Raw genomic sequence first — 22,104 nt, 5'->3', positions numbered from 1 at the left:
GGCTGCTATTCAGCTGCCTGTCGACCAACACCCCCAGGTCCTTTTCCACCAGGCAGCTTTCCAGCCACTCTTCCCCACGCCTGTAGCGTTGCGTGGGGTTGCATGTTCTTCTCTTGAATCGAGTTGCCAATGGAAGGTCCTGAGTCCACCTTAGGCATCTCAGCATGCAGAGTACAACCTCCGAGTGCAGCATCTAGGAGCTGCAACAAGTCTACCTGAGCCAAACAGAAACGATCACATCTGCTACTAGCAGGTCTCTGGGTTGGCAGAAGTTTCAAACACCCTCTATTGCCCGAAGATACTGCTTAAAATGACTCACAGGCCTTCATGCTACAATTATTACAACCCCTGCTGCTCTTGTCTAGTCCTGCAGCCCTTCAGAGCAACATATTCAGTATTTACAGGCTTTGAGTACAAAGCTCCCCATGAGGCAGAGATGCCTGAAGCGGAAGAAGTGCTGTAATCCCAGCAGATCCCACAAGCTGCATGCTCAACCTTGGCAAATGAAAAATAGTCACGTTTTCCCAGAAGTTCAAAGTTTTCAGTGACACGAGGGTACTCGTATGGAAAGAGCAGAAATTTCAGCCGAGGAACCTGCAAGAATTTGCTGACATCCCAACCAGCCCCCAACCTACTTCTCCTGATGGTGTCTTCTCCCAGTGATGGCCCACCCCACCACCCTTTAGTGACCTACGGCTGCGCACATAGCTTCCCACCTGACCCCCAGCACGGCAGGTAGGAAGAGTCTGCCTAAAGCATCATCTTATCCCTATCCTGGCAATTTATTCCCCCAGGAAAGCCCAGCTGAAAGGCAGCATCTGGTCCGCAGTCTGTGTATGCTTTTATTTAATTTTCCAATGTGTTTGACTGGCAGAGATGAAGATCAAGCTAATGTTATCGCTTCGAACACTCATGCTCGATGTACATGTAACCCGTAAGTGGTATGATAGAGTCAGAGGACTTACGGATTTGTAGGACTTAGGATAAACATGGAGCTGTAAGGCAAGATTGGTTTAGGCCCATTTTTCGTCAAGTCATCGACATCTTTCTTCTCCTCTGTTTTGCTTTCAAATTCAACATTGTTCACTGAAATGTGAATTTAAGGAAACAGAAATGAGAGAGTTAAAAACGTATCTGCAGTCCATCCAGCAGGCTGCCTGCAACAGCTGGATATGCAAACAAAGCAGCTGGGATCGCAAACACACTTGGAATATGTTGATTAAACATGATGAACAATCATTTCCTTATTATCACCGCTATTGGCTATGGTATGATATACACTGCAATTACACCCCTTAACTGCTGCGCTGATGAGCAATGTGTCAGAAATGGCCAGGAAATGAAGATGCGCAGTGCAGACAAAGAAACCTTACACTTATTTATATAAGAGCCGCCAAACTGGGGATGGAAATCCCATTCCAAATGTCCTAATTAGGGAGAGAGGATCAGCTAGGGATCCTTGGAAAGCAAAAAAGACAGTAAGTCTAAGCAACTAAGTAATTCTGTACCTTCTCCCGTAGATCAGTAGCACGACTGGCTTTGGAACATGTAAAAGAGCAAATTTGCAGATGAGCTTCAATAATTTGGGGGCTGAGACTGCTGAACTTCCCAGCATTAGGGACAGACACCTGGAAGGGACTTCTGAGACCCTCTGTGCCTGCATGGGGCGCCCCAGTTTTGGCAGAGCTCCCCATGTATAAAGGTGTCGAGCTCCATCTTACATCAGGTTTTTAACTTACACGATCCCCTTCTAGAAGATGGTTCTGAATCTCACTCCGAAAGGTCAGAAACACATTCTCTAATTTCCATCACCAGTTTACTTGCAGTAGGTTTGTAGGGTAATTTACTTAAGATAATTTCCAATATATGAACTGGAAAACATCTTATGCTGCAAATTCTCTTCTTAGACAGATGTATACACTTGTCACAGGACCTAGAATCCAAAAACCCCACCCACTTATAATGTGTTAGCTGCAGGGTTTTTATTATTTTTTATTTTATTTTGCAAGAAAATGACATTTCATTGTGTGTGAGTGACATGTTCAATAATCTCAAGCCAGATATGTGGGAAATGGCCAGGGAAGAGAGAGGCTGATAAATTGTGATTGGCAGGAACTCAGTATTGCAATACAGTAAAATTACCATTTCAGAAAAAAGTTGGGGGTGGGGGGAGGAAGGCTTCTGTGGCTGACAACGCAGTGAAAAAGCATGTGGAGAAACCGCTGGCTTTTGGCTGTGCCTCTTGCCAAGCAGAGCCCTGACAGCCTGTGATCTAATGTGAACCTCTTAGATTGCAACACTGCAATTCGCCTTGGCACCCCCAGCTCTTGAGACGTCTCTAGACTGTGCCTGCACTGCTGGGATGGGCCCCAAGCTGGCCAGAACAGGCTGGGGGCCGCAGAGCAGACCATGGGCACAACGGTCTGGGGACCATCGGCAAACCAGGGTAAATCTGCACTGATAGACCCAAGGCATGGAGCTCTGGAAAAGGACAAGCTAGGGTGGACCTGCTGAAACTGAGATGCAGAGGACTACAGAAGCTCTAAAACTGCACAGCCTGCAGGACGCCAAAGCAGTGGGGTCACACGATGGATGCTGTGGTAGCTGTGCAGCCATGAAAGACCTGCTGCTCCACGGTGCGGTCAGCTAATAAGCCAAGAAGTGTGAATTTGGTCTGTGGGTTCTAAAGCAATGCCACTACCTCCCCTGTTCTTTGCTGAGGGGTCCGTGGCCAGTCAGGCCCCTGGGCCACCAGAGGAACCTTAGTACAGCACTGTTGGAGCAGGAGCTTGCAGCATGGCAGCAGAGGAAGGTGATGAAGCAGAGGACCTACTCCTGCACTCAAAACAAAGTCTTGCTGGTTTGCTGCAGAAGTTGCTTGGTTTGCTGCACCACTCTCAGTTACCACATTTTGCTGCTTTTCTTGCTCCTTCACCTTTCTCTTATGCAAAGATACACAGATGTGCTCTGGGTGAGCCATCACCAAAGAATATTACGTGGTGTTTTCCAGAGCCACCAGGTGACCCAGGACCCCATTCTGAGTTCCTGCAGGCTGCATGAACTGTAGAGCCTATATCAACAGCAAGTCCTCCTGTCCACCTATGGCAAGGATGCTGGTGGCCAGGAGAGCCCCCATCATCCAGTGTAGCAGTAGCTCCCTGGAAACTTAGCTCTTTTCTGGCAAGTTCATAGCAAAAAGGAGGGCACTCACTTGGTATGACAGTGGTTTCCCCTGGCGGGGCAGTGATAGTGACAGGGATGTTCACAGTGGTGGTTTTGTCCAGAGGTGGCTGAATCATCCGTGTCACGTTCTTCTGGTTGTCAGCATCTTCTGGCTGCTCCGGCACTTTCTGCAGGTAGGTGCTGGGAAGGGTGTGCACGGGGACACTCACGCTTCCGCTAGCCTCAATCTCACACTGGTTCTCCCTAAGATAGAAAAGCAGATTTTATTAAATATGGCCCAAGAAGGATTCAGAGGACATAATGTACACTGCACCTCCTGCTTGGTTTGATAGATCGTTTTCTTCATGGAAGTCCTTTGCAGGAAAGTCACCGACTGCAGGACAACTTACTGATAGCACAGTGTGTGACATTTTCCTCCGAGACCTCCTGAACCAACATCAAAGCAAAACATTAAGAGGAGCTATGCCCCTGGACGCTGTTTTATTCAAATTAATGAGGCTCAGAGCTGAGGTTCATAAGCAAGGACCACATGGCACTTGCATGTAGCAGTGACATTAGCTTTCCAGCATCAGCTGGTTTCTGAATAAGTCTGACATTCTGCTTCTTAATGTTCTCCTGAGGCCTTATTTAAATTTGGCGATTCTCTTTTCCAGTCCTGAACCACCCTGTAATGTTGCTGTGAGCGGCTAACCAGCCTCTGCATTCCTCTGCAGCAGTGGCTGTACTTCAGTAAGGGGGGAAGCCAGCTTGTGCACATGATCAATCTAAACAGTGTGCAAAGTGTTTTGAAATCCATCTGAAAGGAAGATAATATAGACAGGAAAATTATTATCTCAGTGCCACTCACAGCTCTCCACGGTGACATGAACTCTATTCTAAAGAATCCCAGTGAAACTTCTTTTCCATCAGACTAATAAAGCTGCAAAGGCAATCTATCCTTCTTTATTAACTACTCTAAATGCTTCACAAGTCCTATTTTTCTCACTTGACTTGCATAAGAATTAAACCAAGTGGGGTACATCATTGTTCTTAATGGAAGAAGCCATGTGCTGTAACAACTGGCGATGCAGCTGACAGGCTCACCATAGAAAAAAGAAAACTAAAGGGCTATAAGCAAGACTGGATGCCATTTAAAAATGTGTCCCTCAGAAACTTCCTTCAGAGGCTGTGAAAATCTCTGCCCCATGTTATACCACGTAAATACCTCTAGGACACCAAGGACATTTCCTTCCTTAAACCTGAGCTATTCTATGGGCCATCATGGACCAAAATAATCTTGGGGAGCCTCTGTCATTACTGATTTAAGCAAAATGGAACTTCAGGTTATGGTGGTAGCTGGTGTGAGTGCAGGAACAGCAGGGAACGCCATGGGGAGGGGAATAAGTAATTTCCTGCAATGTGTCTGGTGTCTCATGCCCCCCAAGCTGTCCCAGGGATGAGCCCGGCCACACAGCACTCACTTACTTGGGCTGATGATTCCGGTGCTCCTTCTCGCCAGCTTCCCCCTCCTTCTCCCCATTCTCCTTCTCCACCGACTCGTACGTCGACAGCGCCCTGTTCCTGAACCTGTGCCGTCTGTGAGGCTCTTCTCCATTCTCGCCTTTGGACCCGGGCTCTCCTTCCCGGTTCCCAGACCTCGACCCTCCCCGGTGTCGGGAACGCCGCTCACTCCTGGCCCCATTGATTGTCCCGTTGCCTTCCTTGCCTTGCCGCTCGGCAGAGTGCCGGTGAGTCCGATGCCTACGGTGCTCCTTCTCAGCACCTTCTTCCACCGACCCTCGGCGATGGTGCCTCTTTCCCCCTTCCTGACCCCTGTTGCGATCACTTTTCCCTTCCTTACTCCCCCCTTCCACCTCCTTGCTGCGGCTCCTGTGCTGCCTGTGCCGCTCCTCCTTATTGTTGGCACCAGATTCCCCGTTCTCATCCTTGGTCACATCACCCTTCTCTTGCTCTCCCAGTTTGTCCTTATCCCGATGCCGGTGGTGCTTCCGTGGAGCTTCTGCCCCATCAGTAGAGCTGACTTTGGTCTGCTCCACCTCCTGCACGTCCACGGGGCTCAGCTTGCTGATGTTGTTCCTCCCTTCGCTCCTGGGCTCTACCACCAGCGGCCGATCCAAATGAGTCTTCATGTCTGGCCTGATGTGAAGGGTGGTAGCGTAACGCACCCGCTCCTCTGGATCCAGCTCATTGTACAGTGCCTCGCAGCTGGCTCGGAAATTGTGCATCCGGATCTGGCTGGTCCTCTGCTCCCAAATGGACTTGGATTTGGAGGAGTTCTGCTGCTTGCTAAGGAGGGGAGGAAGGTGAAAAGTTAGTATCCAACTTTGCACCAAATCCCTAAAAAGCAATTAAAAAGAGGAAATTTTCAGCTGAGACGGGGGATTAAGGGGTTGAGCCGAGGAAATTATAGGAATGGAGAGAGAATGGCTGGCGGAGAACATGAGCAGGGAAAGCCAGTAGGATCATCGGTGTTAGTTTGCCCCTACACGCATTAGATGCTATGAAACAAGCCGCTGGAAAGGAGTTATCTTGATTTCTAAAATGTGGCCATCCCCCTTGGAAGCTTCAGGTATAGTCTGAAGGGTTAAAGTCTCTGCGCACAAAAATCATGTAGCACAGCCAGAGCTTTTAAACAGCCTACATGGCTTCCCCACAGTTACCAGCACCTTTCTCCCCACCTGGAAATGTCTAGATTAGCAGATTAGCGGTGAGCAAGAGCAGTTAGATTGGCAGGAGCAAGGGGACATGATATCTGCGCCTGAGGATTGGAGCCTGCGCACCCTGCCACCAGCCCCTTCCCCTGCCCGCCAGCCAGAGGGGCCACTTCCCAGGCTGCACTGCCCTGACGGCTAACGGTGCAGGAGAGCCGGTGCTCTCAACCCACGGCATCCTTCCGAGGTGAGGATGGACCAGCCAGCCCAAGCATCACTGGAGTCTGGAGAAGCACAAGTCAGAAAGGAGAAGTGTTCTGTGTACTGTGAAAAGAGCCCAGGGAGTGGGAGAGTCACACGCAGATGCAGATGTGATGACAGCACCTTTATCCCTGGAGAGACCTGCTCTTTCCTATCTCCATAATCTATTTTGATGAAGATACCTCCATTGGCATCACCTTAATGCTTTGATTTTTCAGCACAGTGCTTGGTTTCTGACCACCACATGCAAATGAGTCACCTACCCAGCCAGTGCAGGAAGGGAAGGCTTTTTTTCTGGTTTTAATTTCCTCCTAAAGATGGTAAGTCAAATTCTGCCTTTGCATAAAATCAAAGTAAACCCCCTGGCTCCCAGGGTGGAGCTCTGGAGTTAGCCTGGCGGAGGGTCAGCACCCATTTTCTTCCTTAATGAAACAACTTCTAACAGAGAGGAAGATAATTTTCCTTCCACCAGGCTGCTCAGCTGTCTCCATTTGCCGCAGGTTAGCCTGACCTCTGCAGCCAGAGGGACTCACCAACCCCCGGCATTTAACACACAGCCCACGGGGGAGGCAGACGCATTTTCCTTACGTACTTTCTGGGCTCCCCTGACAATAGAAGAAAGCAGCTTTTGCGTGTGTATGCACTGATGGGGACGGTCAGGGTCTGTCACCGTGTGCCGGCCCCAGGGGAGGCAGCATTCAGACAGGCTCATGTAGCACAGCGGGAGCTGTCGGAAAGGCTTTGCATCTCTGAGCTCCGCTGGGGGATCGGTTCTTTACGGAGGGTGCTGCTGCCTTGTTCTGCTAAAGAGGCAAAATCCTACTTAAAACTCTTGCTGCAGATGGGATGAGGGCACCCAGGCAGATGTGAAGGGATCTGATTTAATCCAGAAATCAGAGCGAGCAGAGCTAATCACCAAAACTAAAAATCTACATCCCCCCTTCCCAAGAGGCCCATGCTGGACTAATGTTCCAGCAGCTGAGTGCCCCATTTACGCTACCGCAGAATGGGTGACACAAATCACAGTTCTAACCATAAATGATACCAGAAGGTACTGGGGACAGATTAGAGCTCCACTCCCCAAAAATCCCAGAACAAAGGGAGAGCAGGCCCCCCTCATCAGGGGAGAGCACCCGCCCAAGCTGTCCTGGTGCCCCCTGGCACAAGGATGAACAGCCTCATCATGGCAGGCGTTCACTTGCCATTTCTTTTTGGTTCAACATTACAAAAGAATGAAATGCTACCACTCATCAGCAGATCTGCTTGGTTTTAGAAGGCATTAATGAGCAACTTGCAAAGCCTCTGACTGCCCAGACCTGCCATCCCGTACATGGATTTCCCATGAGAAGCCACATGCTGTGCATTTGCAGCTCTCCCCAGTCAGCAGAGATGGGCATGGAGAGGTGGCGCTGCCTGGGGTGGGCATCCCGGGATGTCCTGCGCATCGTCCGGGATGGACGGGGTGTCTTGCTCTGTGGTGCTCCAGATCTAGCTCTGCTAAACCCAACTGGGCTACCAAAATGAAACTCCTCTTTAGCACACAGGCTCAGGGAACAAGACAGATTAGGGATGTGAATGTGCACGCCTGAGCTCCCCGCGCGCTGCTGCGGTGCAGGCCAAACACAGTTGTTCTTAGGGGACATTTCTCACTTCATAACGAAAGTCCTGGGGGTGGGGACCAGCTCCTGTTTTGTGCTTTGAACAGCCAGAGCGAGCTGTCAACACCAAAGTGATAACCAGTAATAACGCGTTAGATTCGGGAAACTGCCCTTACACTGTCTAAAGCCTTCAATTTATCTACAAACAAGAGCACACTGAAGAGCACAACCGCCTACTCCCCATGCATCGTCCTGTGCTCCCTTCCCATGGGGCGGGCACCACGCAGGGTGGGATGCAAAGCCCTGGCCTCCCTGAAGAGACTCTCCAAAGTAAAACATCCAACCCTCCTTCAGGAGGGGTTTTTTAATTGTGTTTCAGTTACACAAGAACATAAATCAGCCTTTAAATTATCTCTGAGGTGCTAAAGCTTCCGCTGTGCTTCACTCATGGCTAACTGAAGGGTGCTGCCAGGTACGTACACCACCGAGAACCTGCAGAAACCAACTAATGCACATATTAACTCAGCCTGTTTTGCTAAAATTCCTTCCTTAAAACAGACAACTGACATTACAGACTTGAATTTCTCAGCATCTAGAAGCAAGATACATCCTTAATGTTGACACAAGCAGCGGAGGTGGCGGCCAAAAGGCTACAACACCCAGTCACCCCCTGGCTTTGGTTACTAGAGGTTAAAGAGCAGGAGGTTCAGAAGTAATGACTGCATCCTTTCTTTTTTCTGCAGGAAAAAACACAAGGAAAGAAAAAATAAAATCAGAAAACGTATGAAGCACACTAAAACAACAATCAGGAAAATGCAAAGCCTGCCTGCAAGCTCACTACCATATTCAAACCAGCTAAGAACATCAGGAGCAAGTGACAGCGCACATAAAGTCTGCTGTAGGAGACGGAAGGAAAGCAACCGAGCAGGTTGGTCCCTCTGGGGACAGTGGTTAGGGTTCTCGGAGCCAAAGCGGCAGCAACTGGAGCGAATGTGTCCTCTGCTTGTCCAACTGAATTTATCTGACTCTTGCTTTCTACAGGTTCCCACAGCAACTGAACATGGGCATCTGTGACAGCTTCTCCTCCCCTGGTGCTCTGCTGTACTTCTTCGCAGAGGAGAGCTTTTGAGCTGATTTATGGCACAACAGGAATAGCACCTTAAACCAAAGCGTTGTTTCATTACAGCTGCCCGCCTACGGGGATACGGTGCCTATGCCCACAGCACGAAGAGTTGCAGAAGAGATGGAAAAGCACAGACAGGGCAAAATCATTCCCTCTGCTTCCTCCAGCGTTTGGTCCTGTTAATTACTGAGGGCTGCATGGACACAAACCATCTAAGCACAAGCGTGTTGTGCCGCAGCACAGCACGACTTGTCCAAACTGATAAAAAATGAGCCTTTGTGATAACAAATATTTTTTCCACACAAGAAACCTTTCTATTTATGAAGCCAACTCCTTATCTTAAATCCTGTTCACTGTTTGCTCCTTAAACTCCTTCTGAGTCTGTTAAGAAAATTGCAATAATCACTTCTGATTTACAGACATAGTTCAAAGGTTAATGCTAACTCACTTTCTTTACAGTTATTTCCCAGCCCTTTTTTCTGTCTACAGACTATTTTGAACTCTTTGAAGGGTACTGGCAATATATTCAGGTCCTCTAAGCTGGAAATGCTGCAGTAGATATTAGTGCTAATACGCTTCTCTGAGTAGCTCTGCTGGTTTTGCTTGGATGAAGAAGCCAGCAGTCAAACAACTCCTGCCTGTGGCTTGAAAGAAAACCATACAATTCACACAGAATCAGATCAAATTCATATTGATGACCCAGTGACTAATATTGGTATAAATAAAAAATGCAGCCGGTCACTGTGCAGACTGTTCAAGAAAGGAAAGCATATTTTTAGTCATATTCTAACCTTAGGCTATTCCTTAATGATTAAAGATTTTGTTACCATAACCTTTTAAAACACCGCTGCAGTTAATGGCACTTTGCTTCCCGGAATGACTGGTTTAATCAGCTACAGAAATGCGATCCTTAAAATTTTGCTTTAGTAAATAATGAATGAAAGCTGACTAGGAACATAATAATTTGATGTTAAAAATACCCACATATTAGATTGTGGGTATGAAAAAATACATTCTGGTTATAGATGAAAGGGAATTTTGTGTTAAAATACAGTTTCAACAAAAAATGCAATGCAAAAAACCTTCGCACCAAAACGATATTTTCTGTTCATAAACTTAGTGATGCTCTCGCCACGTTTCAATTTTCCCCTTGGAAAATACAACAAAGCCTTTCAGTGTGGGGTAGGCATGCACAAAGCAGGACGTTTCATCCCTGTTTGGTTTAATAAAACAATTTTCTTTTCATATGAACTCACTGCTAGCGTTTGAATTTGCTTTGCCAGTGACCCCAGGAGTTGCCGCTTGGATGCTTTAGCACCTTTCCTTCTTTATGAGCTGCATCTCCCGCCTGAGCTCTCCCGGGAGATGCACTCTGCTCCCCAGCGAGCCGCCACGACCGTCTGCACCGCAGAAGCGCTGTTACCAAGGACTGGTGCAGAAAACACTGCCCAGTTTCTTCCAACGTTATTCTTGAACTTGATTTTGGTTTTACATATTAGAATTTCTGATATTGCACTTTCTCAGAAAGAAAATATTTTCTTTCATAACATTTCTCCTGATGTCTATTAGCCAGAAACTCTACATCTTGAACGTGGTCTAAGCCTAATGTAATCCTGGCCATATATCACATCCTTACGTTCAGACACTTGCTACTGAAATTTGGAATGCCTTTCAAACTACCACAGGTGCCCACTTCTTCAACTGAGAAAGGTCACTAAAAGCCACATTTTGCATTTAGTGCAGATTATCACCCTCGGATTGAATTGCCCTCCCTTTACCTGCTCTTTTAAAGAATTTGGAGAACTGCAGATACGGGATGTGCTGACCACAGGGAATTGGTCTCAGCAGGAGGAAGAAGCGAGATGCTGGAAGGGGATAGAGCTGAGCACCGCTGCTCAGTCCTTTGGGAGCCACCGAGCACTTGGGCATGCATGGCATGGCAGCCACATGGCACCCTTCGGCTGGTGCCTTTGGCCAACGTAGAGCCAGAAAGTTTGCAAGGTGTGCATCAGAAAAGTTTAGTTACCACTCCCATGAGGTGTCCACAGCCACCTGAGCACAGCAGAAATCATTCATGCTGCTGCTTAGAGTTGGAAGGCAGCTGTGTCACTGCTTTTTGTACAGCTCTGAAATGCTGCAAAGTTCCTCCAAGCCAAAGCTGCCCAGTGTTAACGGTAGCAAAAGTTTTACTGACTTCAGCTTGAGGTTTTTCACAAGAACAGAATGATCGCTCTCAGCCATAACTCAGCACCTTGCCTGCTGCTCCCTATTACTCTAATAAGAAGAATTTTCTAAATGTTTTTGGTAAAGGTACATCACATATAATCCCGTCAGTATAAATATGAGGCTTAGCTTTATGCACCTTCTGATCTTAAGAAAATGCCAGAAAATATTTATTCTGTCTCAAGTTATATCGCTATCATTAGTCACAAGATCCCTTTGCAGACCTCAGGATTTTTTTGCTATTTCAGTTATGAATTGTGATCAAGTAATTGCATCCCCAGTCATAAATAAGAGGGTGAGGGAGTTCAAAGTAAAACAAAAAATTGCAAGTTAAAAGCCAGATTGCTATGGCCTGATTTAACAAAAACCACACTGAGGTTAAATACATGAAACCATTAAGTTCTCCTAAAATCCAGTCAAATTATTTTTAGTTTAAATTATTTTTTTCCTGTGACGTGTTCATGCCATGCTCACCAGAAGGCGTTCTGGCCGTTACGCTGCCATGGCCCAGACCAGGCTCTGTTATGGCCAAAGCCCCACCCTGAGCCCCAGGCTCTTGATAAAAACCAAGACAAAATGCTCCAGGGAGTGAAGTCACAGCCCTCTTTTTTGCACTGTAAGGATGGAAATAAAGCAGATGGCCCAGACAGCGAGTATACAAAAGCAAGTGATAGAGATCAAGAACAATTTGGGGGTTTGGATGGCAAATGACAAATTCAGCCTGGTAAAAGCTATTTAAGGTTTTTCATTTCCCCCTGTATGCTACCAGCTTGTTCTCAGCTGGCTGGATGCAGCAGAGACTTGCTGTGATGGTTGGGGTGGGAAAGAGCTGCTCAATAGAAACCAAATTTTGTTCTGGGGAAAAAACAAAACACCACAAATATCTGTGGCAGGTGCAGGTGTGCAGCACTGTGAAAAACCAGCTTTTGGTTTATTTACCATTCTAGAAAATGCCTTCAGAACATGTCATTTTTCATGTCCAGGCAATGAGTGACACCTCTGGATCCTATTAGAAATAAACCATAAACGATAGCAATGCAAACAAAACCCTCGAGTTACTAAATGCATCGGTTTACATTTCATCAGCCATTGTGATGGAAGAAGGATTCATATGAAAATTCAACATCCCATAACTCTTAAATACCTACTACTGGAAAAATACAACATAGCTATTCACTTAGCTGTGTGTCATCACCTAGGCACACATAAACTGGTTGCCAATTTCAGTATACAGATTTTAGATAAATTCCGATCTACTTAAAGAAACAGAGCACATCTGCATTTAATTACTTCTCAGTGAATTAAAAATGGGTTTCATACTGCTTGCATTGCTTGTGTCATAAATTTGTTATAGCACGAAAGCCTGGAATTAGCACAAGAAAATGACTCACCTTGATTTTTAAATTTTTTTTTTAAATTTGTTTTTAAGAAACCAGCTCCAGTATTTTGTCCTTAGTTTCTTACCAATTTAGAAATTTTTTTTAGAAAAATAATCAAAGAAAGAATATGGGGAAAAAACCCCAACCCTCTGTACCTCAACAGATTTTTGAATAAGTTCTGCTCTTTCAGAACAGATGACTGTGGTTTTGCAGACCCTGGTTCTTACTGATATTAAAGGCACACGATGTTTTATGCTGTTGGAACAACCTAAGGGAGAAAAAGGAACAGGGGTTTTTTTTGGACCTTTTAAAAGTTCTTTTAGGTTAGTAGATTCCTGCTCAATTTTCATCTCTGCACAAAAATTAGACAACTTATCTTTCAGTATAATCACAGAAATCCAGAACAGCAGGGGTTGGAAGGGACCTCTGGGGATCACCCAGTCCCACCCCCCTGCTCAAGCAGGCTCACCCAGAGCAGGGGGCACAGGACATCGTCCAGGAGGGGGTTGAATATCTCCAGAGAAGGAGACTCCACAGCCTCCCTGGGCAGCCTGTGCCAGGGCTCGGTCACCCTCCAAGTCAAGAAGTTCTTCCTCACATTCAATTGGAACCTCTTCTGCTTCAGTTTGTGCCCATTGCCCCTTGTCCTGGTGCTGGGCGCCACTGAGAAGAGTCTGGCTCCAGAAATTTTTTTTAGAAAAATAATCAAAGAAAGAATATGGGGAAAAAACCCCAACCCTCTGTACCTCAACAGATTTTTGAATAAGTTCTGCTCTTTCAGAACAGATGACTGTGGTTTTGCAGACCCTGGTTCTTACTGATATTAAAGGCACACGATGTTTTATGCTGTTGGAACAACCTAAGGGAGAAAAAGGAACAGGGGTTTTTTTTGGACCTTTTAAAAGTTCTTTTAGGTTAGTAGATTCCTGCTCAATTTTCATCTCTGCACAAAAATTAGACAACTTATCTTTCAGTATAATCACAGAAATCCAGAACAGCAGGGGTTGGAAGGGACCTCTGGGGATCACCCAGTCCCACCCCCCTGCTCAAGCAGGCTCACCCAGAGCAGGGGGCACAGGACATCGTCCAGGAGGGGGTTGAATATCTCCAGAGAAGGAGACTCCACAGCCTCCCTGGGCAGCCTGTGCCAGGGCTCGGTCACCCTCCAAGTCAAGAAGTTCTTCCTCACATTCAATTGGAACCTCTTCTGCTTCAGTTTGTGCCCATTGCCCCTTGTCCTGGTGCTGGGCGCCACTGAGAAGAGTCTGGCTCCGTCCTCGTGACACCCACCCTTGAGATATTTATATTACAGCAATAACACTCACAGTGGGTAGAAACAGGGTGATATAGAGGCATCCTGAGCCTACACTTGTATTCACCCAGGGAATGAGGGTCCACAGCCCCTGTATATCCCTACGAGAATTTTGTTCCAGTTTATCTATTCAAATCTAAAATAAAAACCACATTTCTGACAATGACATTTATACTGTGTAAATGAGACCTTTAGATGTCTTGGCACTTCAGGGGGGCTTTACCAATGCTCTGTCATGGCTGCTGCTTTTATATATTGCACACTGGTATGGGATCCAGTCAGTTATTTAATCAAAAGAAGGGATTTTGCTGGGGAAATGCTTTTTAGATACCCACAGAGGCAAAAATGCACACTCAGCTCATCTGTCAAAAACGGTCCTGGTTTGCATAGGAAATTACAAATTACTGCCCAGACGGTGCATAGAAATGTTAAAGAGGATGAGAATCCTCAGTTACAGCTTTTTGCAGTAAAAATTTATTCTGTTCAGAGAACAGATGTGTGTTGTGTCAGCAGCAGAAGCCTCTATTATACCATCGCTATTGCTGGTAGGGCTAGCAACAGGCCTCAATGGCAAACGCCTCTGAGTGCGGGCAAATCCTCCTTCCGAAGGGGTTTTAGTATCTGCGACTTGATTCCATCTTTCTAAAAGGCAGCTCTGCTCCTGGAGTTTGGAAAAGGCGCCAAATTCTTCTTTCTTTCAGGCTTTGTTCCTAAATTGTGCATATGTTGCCTCAGACCAGTTTGGTGCAACTTCTACTGGTGTGAATGGAAGTGTTGGGGAGAAGGCGACTCGGCAGCACCTCCCCTCCATCACTGCCTTTAACCATGCCCTCCCTCCTGCCAGGTGTAAGGCAGGGTGGGAGAGACCCAAAGGGCAGCAGACCTCTCTCTGCACCTTTCTGCCTGTCAAGACTACTGGCAGCCAGGAAATCCATCAGAAGAAGCGAGCCGAAAGCTGCCTCAGTTCAGTCTACTCCCCTAATTGTCACCGTCCCAACCCCGTGAGGTCTCAGACCTTAGCACAGACATGTCACACCTACTTTTGCCGAATCGCAAAGGTTCAGTCTTGGTCACAGAAGCTAAACTCACACATCATATCAACGTACGTTTCATACAAACATGTCTAAGATCCACCAGCGGACAAGGACACTCAAAACTCCCAGGCAAAAAGGAAGATGGCAGGAAGCTGGTGGAAAATGCCCTTTGCTTCATCATGCCTTGGGTACCTGCTATGGTGCACCTAAAGACAAACCCACACGAGTTTGAATTGCACTTACTTGTCTCTCCAAAAGCATTAAAGAAGAAAGGTAATGTCAAACGGTAAAAGTATAACCCAAAGCAAAGGCACTAAGAAGGGTTGATGAGAAGCCGATGACGAGTTTTGCTGTATTAGTCGGCAGGGAACGATGGTGTTTTCTACAAACCTGCATCAGTGTTCAAAGCACGCCCGTGATTCACAGCAAAGCCAGAGAGATTGTTGGTTAGGAAGTGCGTGGAGTGAATGGAAGGTCTGCCACTGTGTTCGCTCAACCACGGGTACATAGGAGCTTGCAGAGGGCCTCATTTTTACAACACCTTGTAGCTTTAAGCTCCAGCTTGAGAAGGTTGGAGAGCATAGGCACAGCCAGTGCTCTCATGAGTATAAGTTTCCCAAGGATGTTTAAACAGAGTTTTCCAATTTGGTCTCACTTGGGCCCTATTTCCAGAAGTTTCTTTTAAAGTCCTCCTCCAGCTTTCATTTAAAGAGCGCACTCATAGTGGGCCCCTGTTCTCCTATTGAACCATAAGTGCAAACACTGGTGGAACATCAAAGCCATCAGCCCAGCACATAATAAACACAGAGGACAAAAACACGAGTGAGAACAAGATGAACCATCAAATGAGGACAGAGGGGAGAAGAGGGAAAATAGTCAAGGAAGGAACAAAGGAAAATAATTAAGGAGATGGGAGAAAAACGAAGGGGGAGGGAACAATCACAGTCAATGTGCGAAACACTACAGAGTTGCTCACGATCAAATCACAAGCGTTATATGGCAATGTCGCACACCTTCCAGTCCTTCCACCGTATGTTGGTCTGGAGGCTTTCCACAATGATGGGAATGATTTGGGGAAAAAAACAAGGGGGGAGTGAAGGTGTCAGGAGAAGGGGAGAGGGACGTTTATAAATATAGAGATATATATCATAAATCCATTTACTGAATATTGTAACAGAGAGCAACTCACGGTGAATTTACGCTGGAGACTGACGAGCTGCGAGATACAGTACCTCGAGTTTGCTTTACAAAACTGCACATGCAAAAACAAAACAAACAAAGAAAACAAAAAGTGAGAAAAGGAAAAAAAAAAGGAAAAGGAAAAAAAGAAGAGAAGAGAAACCATAAAAGACGTTGGGAGAAGACTCATACAGGCTGTGTCCTATTGAATGCAGACTGCAGCGTGCATCTCGGTAGGAGACCAGGCAAGCTTCAGAAAGTGTGGAAGCCACAGACACACCACCTTCTAGTTAACAGGGAAACAACAAAAGAATCAAAAAAGGAACCAAAAGGGAAAAAAATTAAAAGGTGAGCCAAAAGCCACACGATGATATTAGGACTTTGTGCTTCCATATGCTATACTCACACAACGAAAGTCGTCCGTAGAAGTCATCTTTAGGACCTCGGGGTAGAGGTCTTTGTAGAAAGAGGTAGTGATCGCTTTTACAGCTGTGCTGCAAATAATTATTTCCAAGTGGGAGCAGGGTGCTAATTCCCACTGTGGCCCTGTGACACGAGGGAGAAGCCTTAGCACAAAGAGCATGGGCTGGAGGGAGGACCCTGGGCCACAGCCAGAGAATCAAAATCCACCTGAGCCCCAGCAGCTGGTGCCAGGCTGCTTCTGCTTGGCCCCTGCCTCGGATTTGCTCTTCAGAGGCACCTACCTCTCTCCTCTGACAGGCACAGGGTTGCGCCTGCCCTCAGACCATCCGAATACAGTTCTTCGTGCCTAAAAACCATAGGTCTGCTCCAGTTTAGGCAAGGGATTAGATGTTATTGAAAGGAGCTTGTTTCAGTTCACAAGTAATTTTGTAGATTCTCCTCCATCCAGTGTTTGTATAAGCGCCGTTATATGTGGGGGTTTCTAAATTCAGAAATCGCTGTTTTACACAAAGAGGAGTTTATTCTTCCTTTGGTAGGGAATCTACAGGAAAAGTGGGATTCTAAATATCTTTATAGATCTTGCCTTGAGGCACTAATTTTTTCATAGTGCTAACCAATAATTTTTATAAATCTACATCATCCAAAGAACCCTCCCCAAGACTGAAAATAAAATCCCTTCACCTCCTGTATTTGCCTTTTCAGTTGCAGCGTTTTCTCTCCTGCTTCCGTAAGAGTTTTAAGCTGTTACCCATCGATCCTAGTAAACCAAAAGGTCCAGTTAAAATCTAATGTTCTTTGGATATCACAGAAGTAGAGTTTTAAATACACATTTCCTTAACATTAATGGATTATTCTGAACCCAGGTAAAGTAGATAACACAACAAACCAGAGGTCAAGCAACATGGAACGAATATAAGAGAAATTCTGAAAGGCATCATATAAGTTTTGCTCGGAGCAAATAATCTGCTGAACAGTCAAGGTAAAGTATTTTGCCTAAACTTCAGTATTTCAACATTTGTACGATGCCAAATGAAATGGGAGCAGGAGTCAAAGAGGGGTTGGCAATGCCCTGCTTGTTTGCTAGGAAAATTATTGTTTCCAGGTTTCTCAAGCTAGGAATCCCTTTACTCTTTGGCTGGATGCTGAACCCCCAGCATGTCAGCTAAAACTTGCAGGGAACAAGCCCTTGGCTGCACAAATGCCTCAAGCACAGGTAAGAAATTCCTTGGGCAAAACAAGTGGAAAACTCACGGTGGAGGGGGCCGCCCTAATTTACCTGAGAGTCAGCACCAGTGTTGTGCAATACCTGTGGAAATTTTGCTTTTAATTGCTGAAAGCAGATCGCAGCATCTCTTGGCGGGAGGCTTGAATGAACCCTTGCATTTATCCCTGCTTTGTTTGGTGCAGTGTAAGACAGAGGCCACGCTCTGATCCTGCCAAGTATCCTCGCAACGCAGCCAGCCAACATTATGCAAGTCCTGCAGTGCTCCAGGTTCACTCCTCTGCTCCCGTTACCAGAGTCCACTTTTTTGAAACCATATATTTGACTAAATTTGCCCTGGAACTGCAGGGTGTAAAGCCACAGAGCGCAGCCAGCCTCCTTTTCCAAATCAAAATGACAGAAGTACTTGGGCTGTACTGGCTGCTACTTACCATCCAGGGTACAAGAGTCTTTAGGTGCAGCTGAGTCACTGTTACACCAACAGCGAGGGCAAAAAGGTAAGCTAACGGGAGGAACCACGGTACCTCACACATCAACACACTTCAGGGGAAGAAAGAAAGGGAAGACATCACAAGCCAGCAAGAGAGAAAGAACACCTCTTCTAGTCTACACATCACCCAACACGGGACATTTCATGGGCTGGATGTTCAGGCACGCTTCTTGCTGGGTCCTGTTGGGTACCGACAGCCCAACAGGGATTTGGAAACAGACGATGGTATTCCCAAGACAAAAGGAAAATATGGAGCCTCTGAGATGGAGAATATCCTGGAGAAACAGAGCAACTCCCCCGCTTCATCCCCAGACCTGTACAAAAGGGACAGACACCCTGAGAAGTCACTGTGATGTGCCACCTGTATTTGCTCTTGGCACTTTTCTAGTGCGTAGTCAACTCACGTTAACAGGCAGTATCCACCTGTGGGCGTGCAATTAAAACAAACTCCTTTGAACAACCATGTGAGGGACCAGCAGAAACCAGTCAGAGCCTGGAGAGAGGAAGAGGTCTGTAGAGGTTGGAAGGTCGTCCTGGGAAAGCACGTCTAACTTTGAAAGACAACAGTGGGCAATTCCACAGATTGTGTTTAGGTTTGGTGCCCACGTTGCCTGAACTCTCTCTGACACTTTCTACAAAGTTTCATCTGTAAAATCTGGGAAGTTCTCCCATCCAGAACTCACGCCCTATACCTACGCTTAAACAATTTCCTTGGGTCTGGCTACAACTGTAACCCATTGCCACGTGGAATTAAAAAAAAAAAAAAGTAACAGAATGCAAGTTTCACTCAGCATGACTTCAGCAGGTTCCTACAAATTTCGCATTTGCTTGCTGTTTCGATTGCTGTTTTAAGACTGTTCCCAAGAAAAGGTGGAGAGAGGCCATTGGTAAAATACGTGGGTGCCGGGTGAAGCGCAACCTGTGCCCTCTCCGGCCGGTCTGCTGGCCTGCGCTGGGCTGGGTGCGCTTATCACAGCCCCTTTTGTACGTGCCATTGGTGCATCTCTGGCTGCAGTAGAAAAGATGGAGGAGGAACCCAAATGCAGGGACTTCAGGCTTCGGGTTAGACAAATACAGAAAATAAAACTGTGTTTGCACTGGGGTCTTCATGTCACCCACGGGAACGAGCCTGATGGCTCTCCCTTCCACCAGTGCCTTTGCAGTGGGATCATAAAGTGCTTTGGACATCCGTCACCTGAGTAATAGCCCCCTTTTCCCCCCCTCCTCTGTTCTTGCTGCCGAGGAAGCTGCACCAATGGTTTGCTCTAAAGACCTGTCAGTCTGTACAGTCACTCAGTTCAAGAGGCTGAGTGGTTTAAATGTTGTGTGAAACAGAGGGCAACGCTGGGCAAACTGAACAAACCCAGAAACTCACCTCCAGAAACAACAAAGCAAGGAAAATGCTAAATAGAAAAAACAAAACAAAACAAAAAATGACAAAAATAAGAATGAAACAATGGACTCAAAGTAAAAGGCAATACATGTTAAACAGATATTCTGTTTTAAACCAAACATCACACCAATGACAAAAGCAACATACCATCCTAGCTTTTTATCCTGAAAAAAACACAAAACAAAAAGGGCCATTCAGGATAGAGTTCACCAGGTGAAAAAACAAACTGTGGTTGGACAAGTCTGTTCACATTAAGTCCCTTTGGTGGAGCAGAAGACAAACCATGGAAATCCTGGGAGATGGATGAAGTAAGAGCTACAAACTGAATACGGGTAGAATATTGGAATAAAACACTTGGAGTCTGTTGCAAGACAGATGATAACTTGATGTCACTGTAATAACGAGCATCTTATTAAAACAGATCCCCATGACACCGTAGCGCTTCACCATCTATCACAACCACAAAACAATCTGTGGCTCACCCAGCAGCCTATTGCACCCGTAAAGGTGAAGGTACCTCTTCAGGCCCACCAAGCAGGCTGACATGCTAAATAAGCCACCCATTTCTTATGCCTAGGAAATGACATTTTGCAACTGATGCAATAAATTGAACAGGTTCCTGGAGCTCAGTTATGAAGAGAGGCTTGAACAGCAGAGGAGAGCAGAAGAACCGGTACGCTTAACCTGCGGGCACGGGAGCGTACAAGCCACGAGCACACACTGTATTCGCACAGGAAAAACGTCGGTGGTGGAGGAGCAGGTACAACGCTACAGAGTATACAATGGCCTGGAAGGAGGCTTAGGGCGAAATAGATGCTCTCAGTCCTTGATGTAGGCCTGGCAAGGGAAAGAAGCAAAACAGCAAGCACAGCACCTTGCCAGTGAAACAGCAGGACGACCGACAGAACTCTTCACCAGACTCAGCCCCAGGATGAGCTTTATCACCTCTGTGAGAGGTGGATAAGCAGGCCAGGAAGATGAACATCATGACTAAGGAAATGCAAGTCATGGTGCCCTCTGCTAACACCCGAGAGACCTGGTTTGATTGATGCAGGTAGAGAAAATATTATGTTTTCAGAACATTGATCCATGCTATAGATGCCTCTTGTTAGAGAAATTCATTTTCATACGTTGGGAAAATAAAATCAATTTCTAAACCTAAAAAAATTATTCCTTAGGAGAAAATAAAAATATAAACTGATAGAGTAGACCCCCCTTTGCAGCAGGCCTTTGGTAGCTCAGTCCCAGTTTTCCCAGCCCCTGCTCACCACCCACTTAGCGGTACTCAAGTCCTATAGGCATTTGCTTTTTGCAGTGATATTTTCATACACCAAAAATCCCATTTCCAAGCATCCCAAGAACTTTTTCATTATCAGCATGTCCAGCTCCGAATTGCCTCAGAGGCTTGATCTGACAGGTCTTGCCATCAACGCGGCATCTGCTCCATCTTCAGGACCACTGTATAGCTTAAGACCATAAGAAATGAAGTAATGGGGCACATCTGGCTGTCAACCACGGGTCCCTGTCATCAACCCTACTGTATGGGATAGAGATATCCAAGGATTCGGTACTGCAAACCTGAAAGCTATAGCTGCTAAGCCCCTTTGGAGTTCACAATGGGTATACTTAGGTATTACACAAATTGCTTTGGCATGCATCCATTAAATATCTTTTGGATCATCAGCCAGCAACCCATCCATACACCTATTTCTCTCTCACAAACGACCTAACTTCTCCCTTGCTTTCTCCTCTATGTCATTATCCATTCAGTCATCAACCTATTGCTGTTAAAGCACCCTTTTCCCATACTAAAGTCCTGTGAGCTTTGGGAGCAGCCTTGGAAGCACCTTGCTGGCACTAAAGTGGAGATGGCGAGAAGTCAGGCAATGGTTGTTGGATGATGGCTCCCACACAGCATGCAGGATGTTACCGTGGAAGCGATCGACTGCACTTTCAAACATGTTCATTTGTAAGCCCAATTATCTGCCTGTCCAAATGGGTCAAGTAGGGATCTGGGCAGATACAATTTGAGACAAAATAAGCAGAAATCCACAATTTTGTACTCACTTTCAATTGTGGTCACAAAACTGGCCCTGTGATATTGAAAACCAGGTGAAAGCCTGGTGAAAAATCATGGAATAAGGTTATTTTATGCAACCAACATTGTGGTGTGAAATCTTAGCTCCATTAAAGTGTGGAGTTTTTTTCTGATTCCCAAAAAAACTTCACATGAGCTATGCTTTTGATTAGTAAAAAAAAAAAAAAGAAGAAGAAAATAAGCATCATTATCTTGCATTTTAAAATAACAGTACCAGGAAAGTCATCGAAGAACAAGAGCAAATATCCTCATTTGACTTCTTTTCAAGACTGGACAGGAAATCATTCTAAGAAAAGGATTATGTTCAAAACCAACAAACAGACACAGCATAAATTGGAGCTGATTAAAGCAGTAATTGCAAAATAAAATGGTAAGAAAAATAAAACAGTCAGATGAATAATATTCTTTTCCTTCACATATAATGAACTGGCCTATTTTCTTTGATGTCATGGATTAAACCCCCACTAACAAGTACCTCAAGAGATTTACACTGAAGGAACAAACTGAGACCCTGCTGTATTTCAGATACTTTAGA

At 45.9% G+C, this 22,104-nt stretch overlaps 1 protein-coding gene across 1 annotated transcript in view; it reads right to left on the bottom strand.

Moving 5' to 3' along the window:
• Window positions 1-22,104, bottom strand: part of CACNA1B (calcium voltage-gated channel subunit alpha1 B) — a 304,713-nt gene that overhangs the window by 78,984 nt on the left and 203,625 nt on the right. The window contains exons 21-24 of the mRNA XM_035891880.1: window positions 15,954-16,016; window positions 4,648-5,469; window positions 3,212-3,426; window positions 966-1,086 (exon numbers count right to left, since the gene is read on the bottom strand). Coding sequence (XP_035747773.1) covers window positions 966-1,086; window positions 3,212-3,426; window positions 4,648-5,469; window positions 15,954-16,016 — 1,221 coding nt within the window. The remainder of the gene's footprint in view (window positions 1-965; window positions 1,087-3,211; window positions 3,427-4,647; window positions 5,470-15,953; window positions 16,017-22,104) is intronic.

The sequence above is a fragment of the Egretta garzetta genome, unplaced genomic scaffold (genome assembly GCF_000687185.1).
Source record: "Egretta garzetta isolate BGI_Z169 unplaced genomic scaffold, ASM68718v1 scaffold143, whole genome shotgun sequence".
NCBI lineage: Eukaryota > Metazoa > Chordata > Aves > Pelecaniformes > Ardeidae > Egretta > Egretta garzetta.
This window is presented reverse-complemented; position numbering and strand designations above follow the sequence as displayed.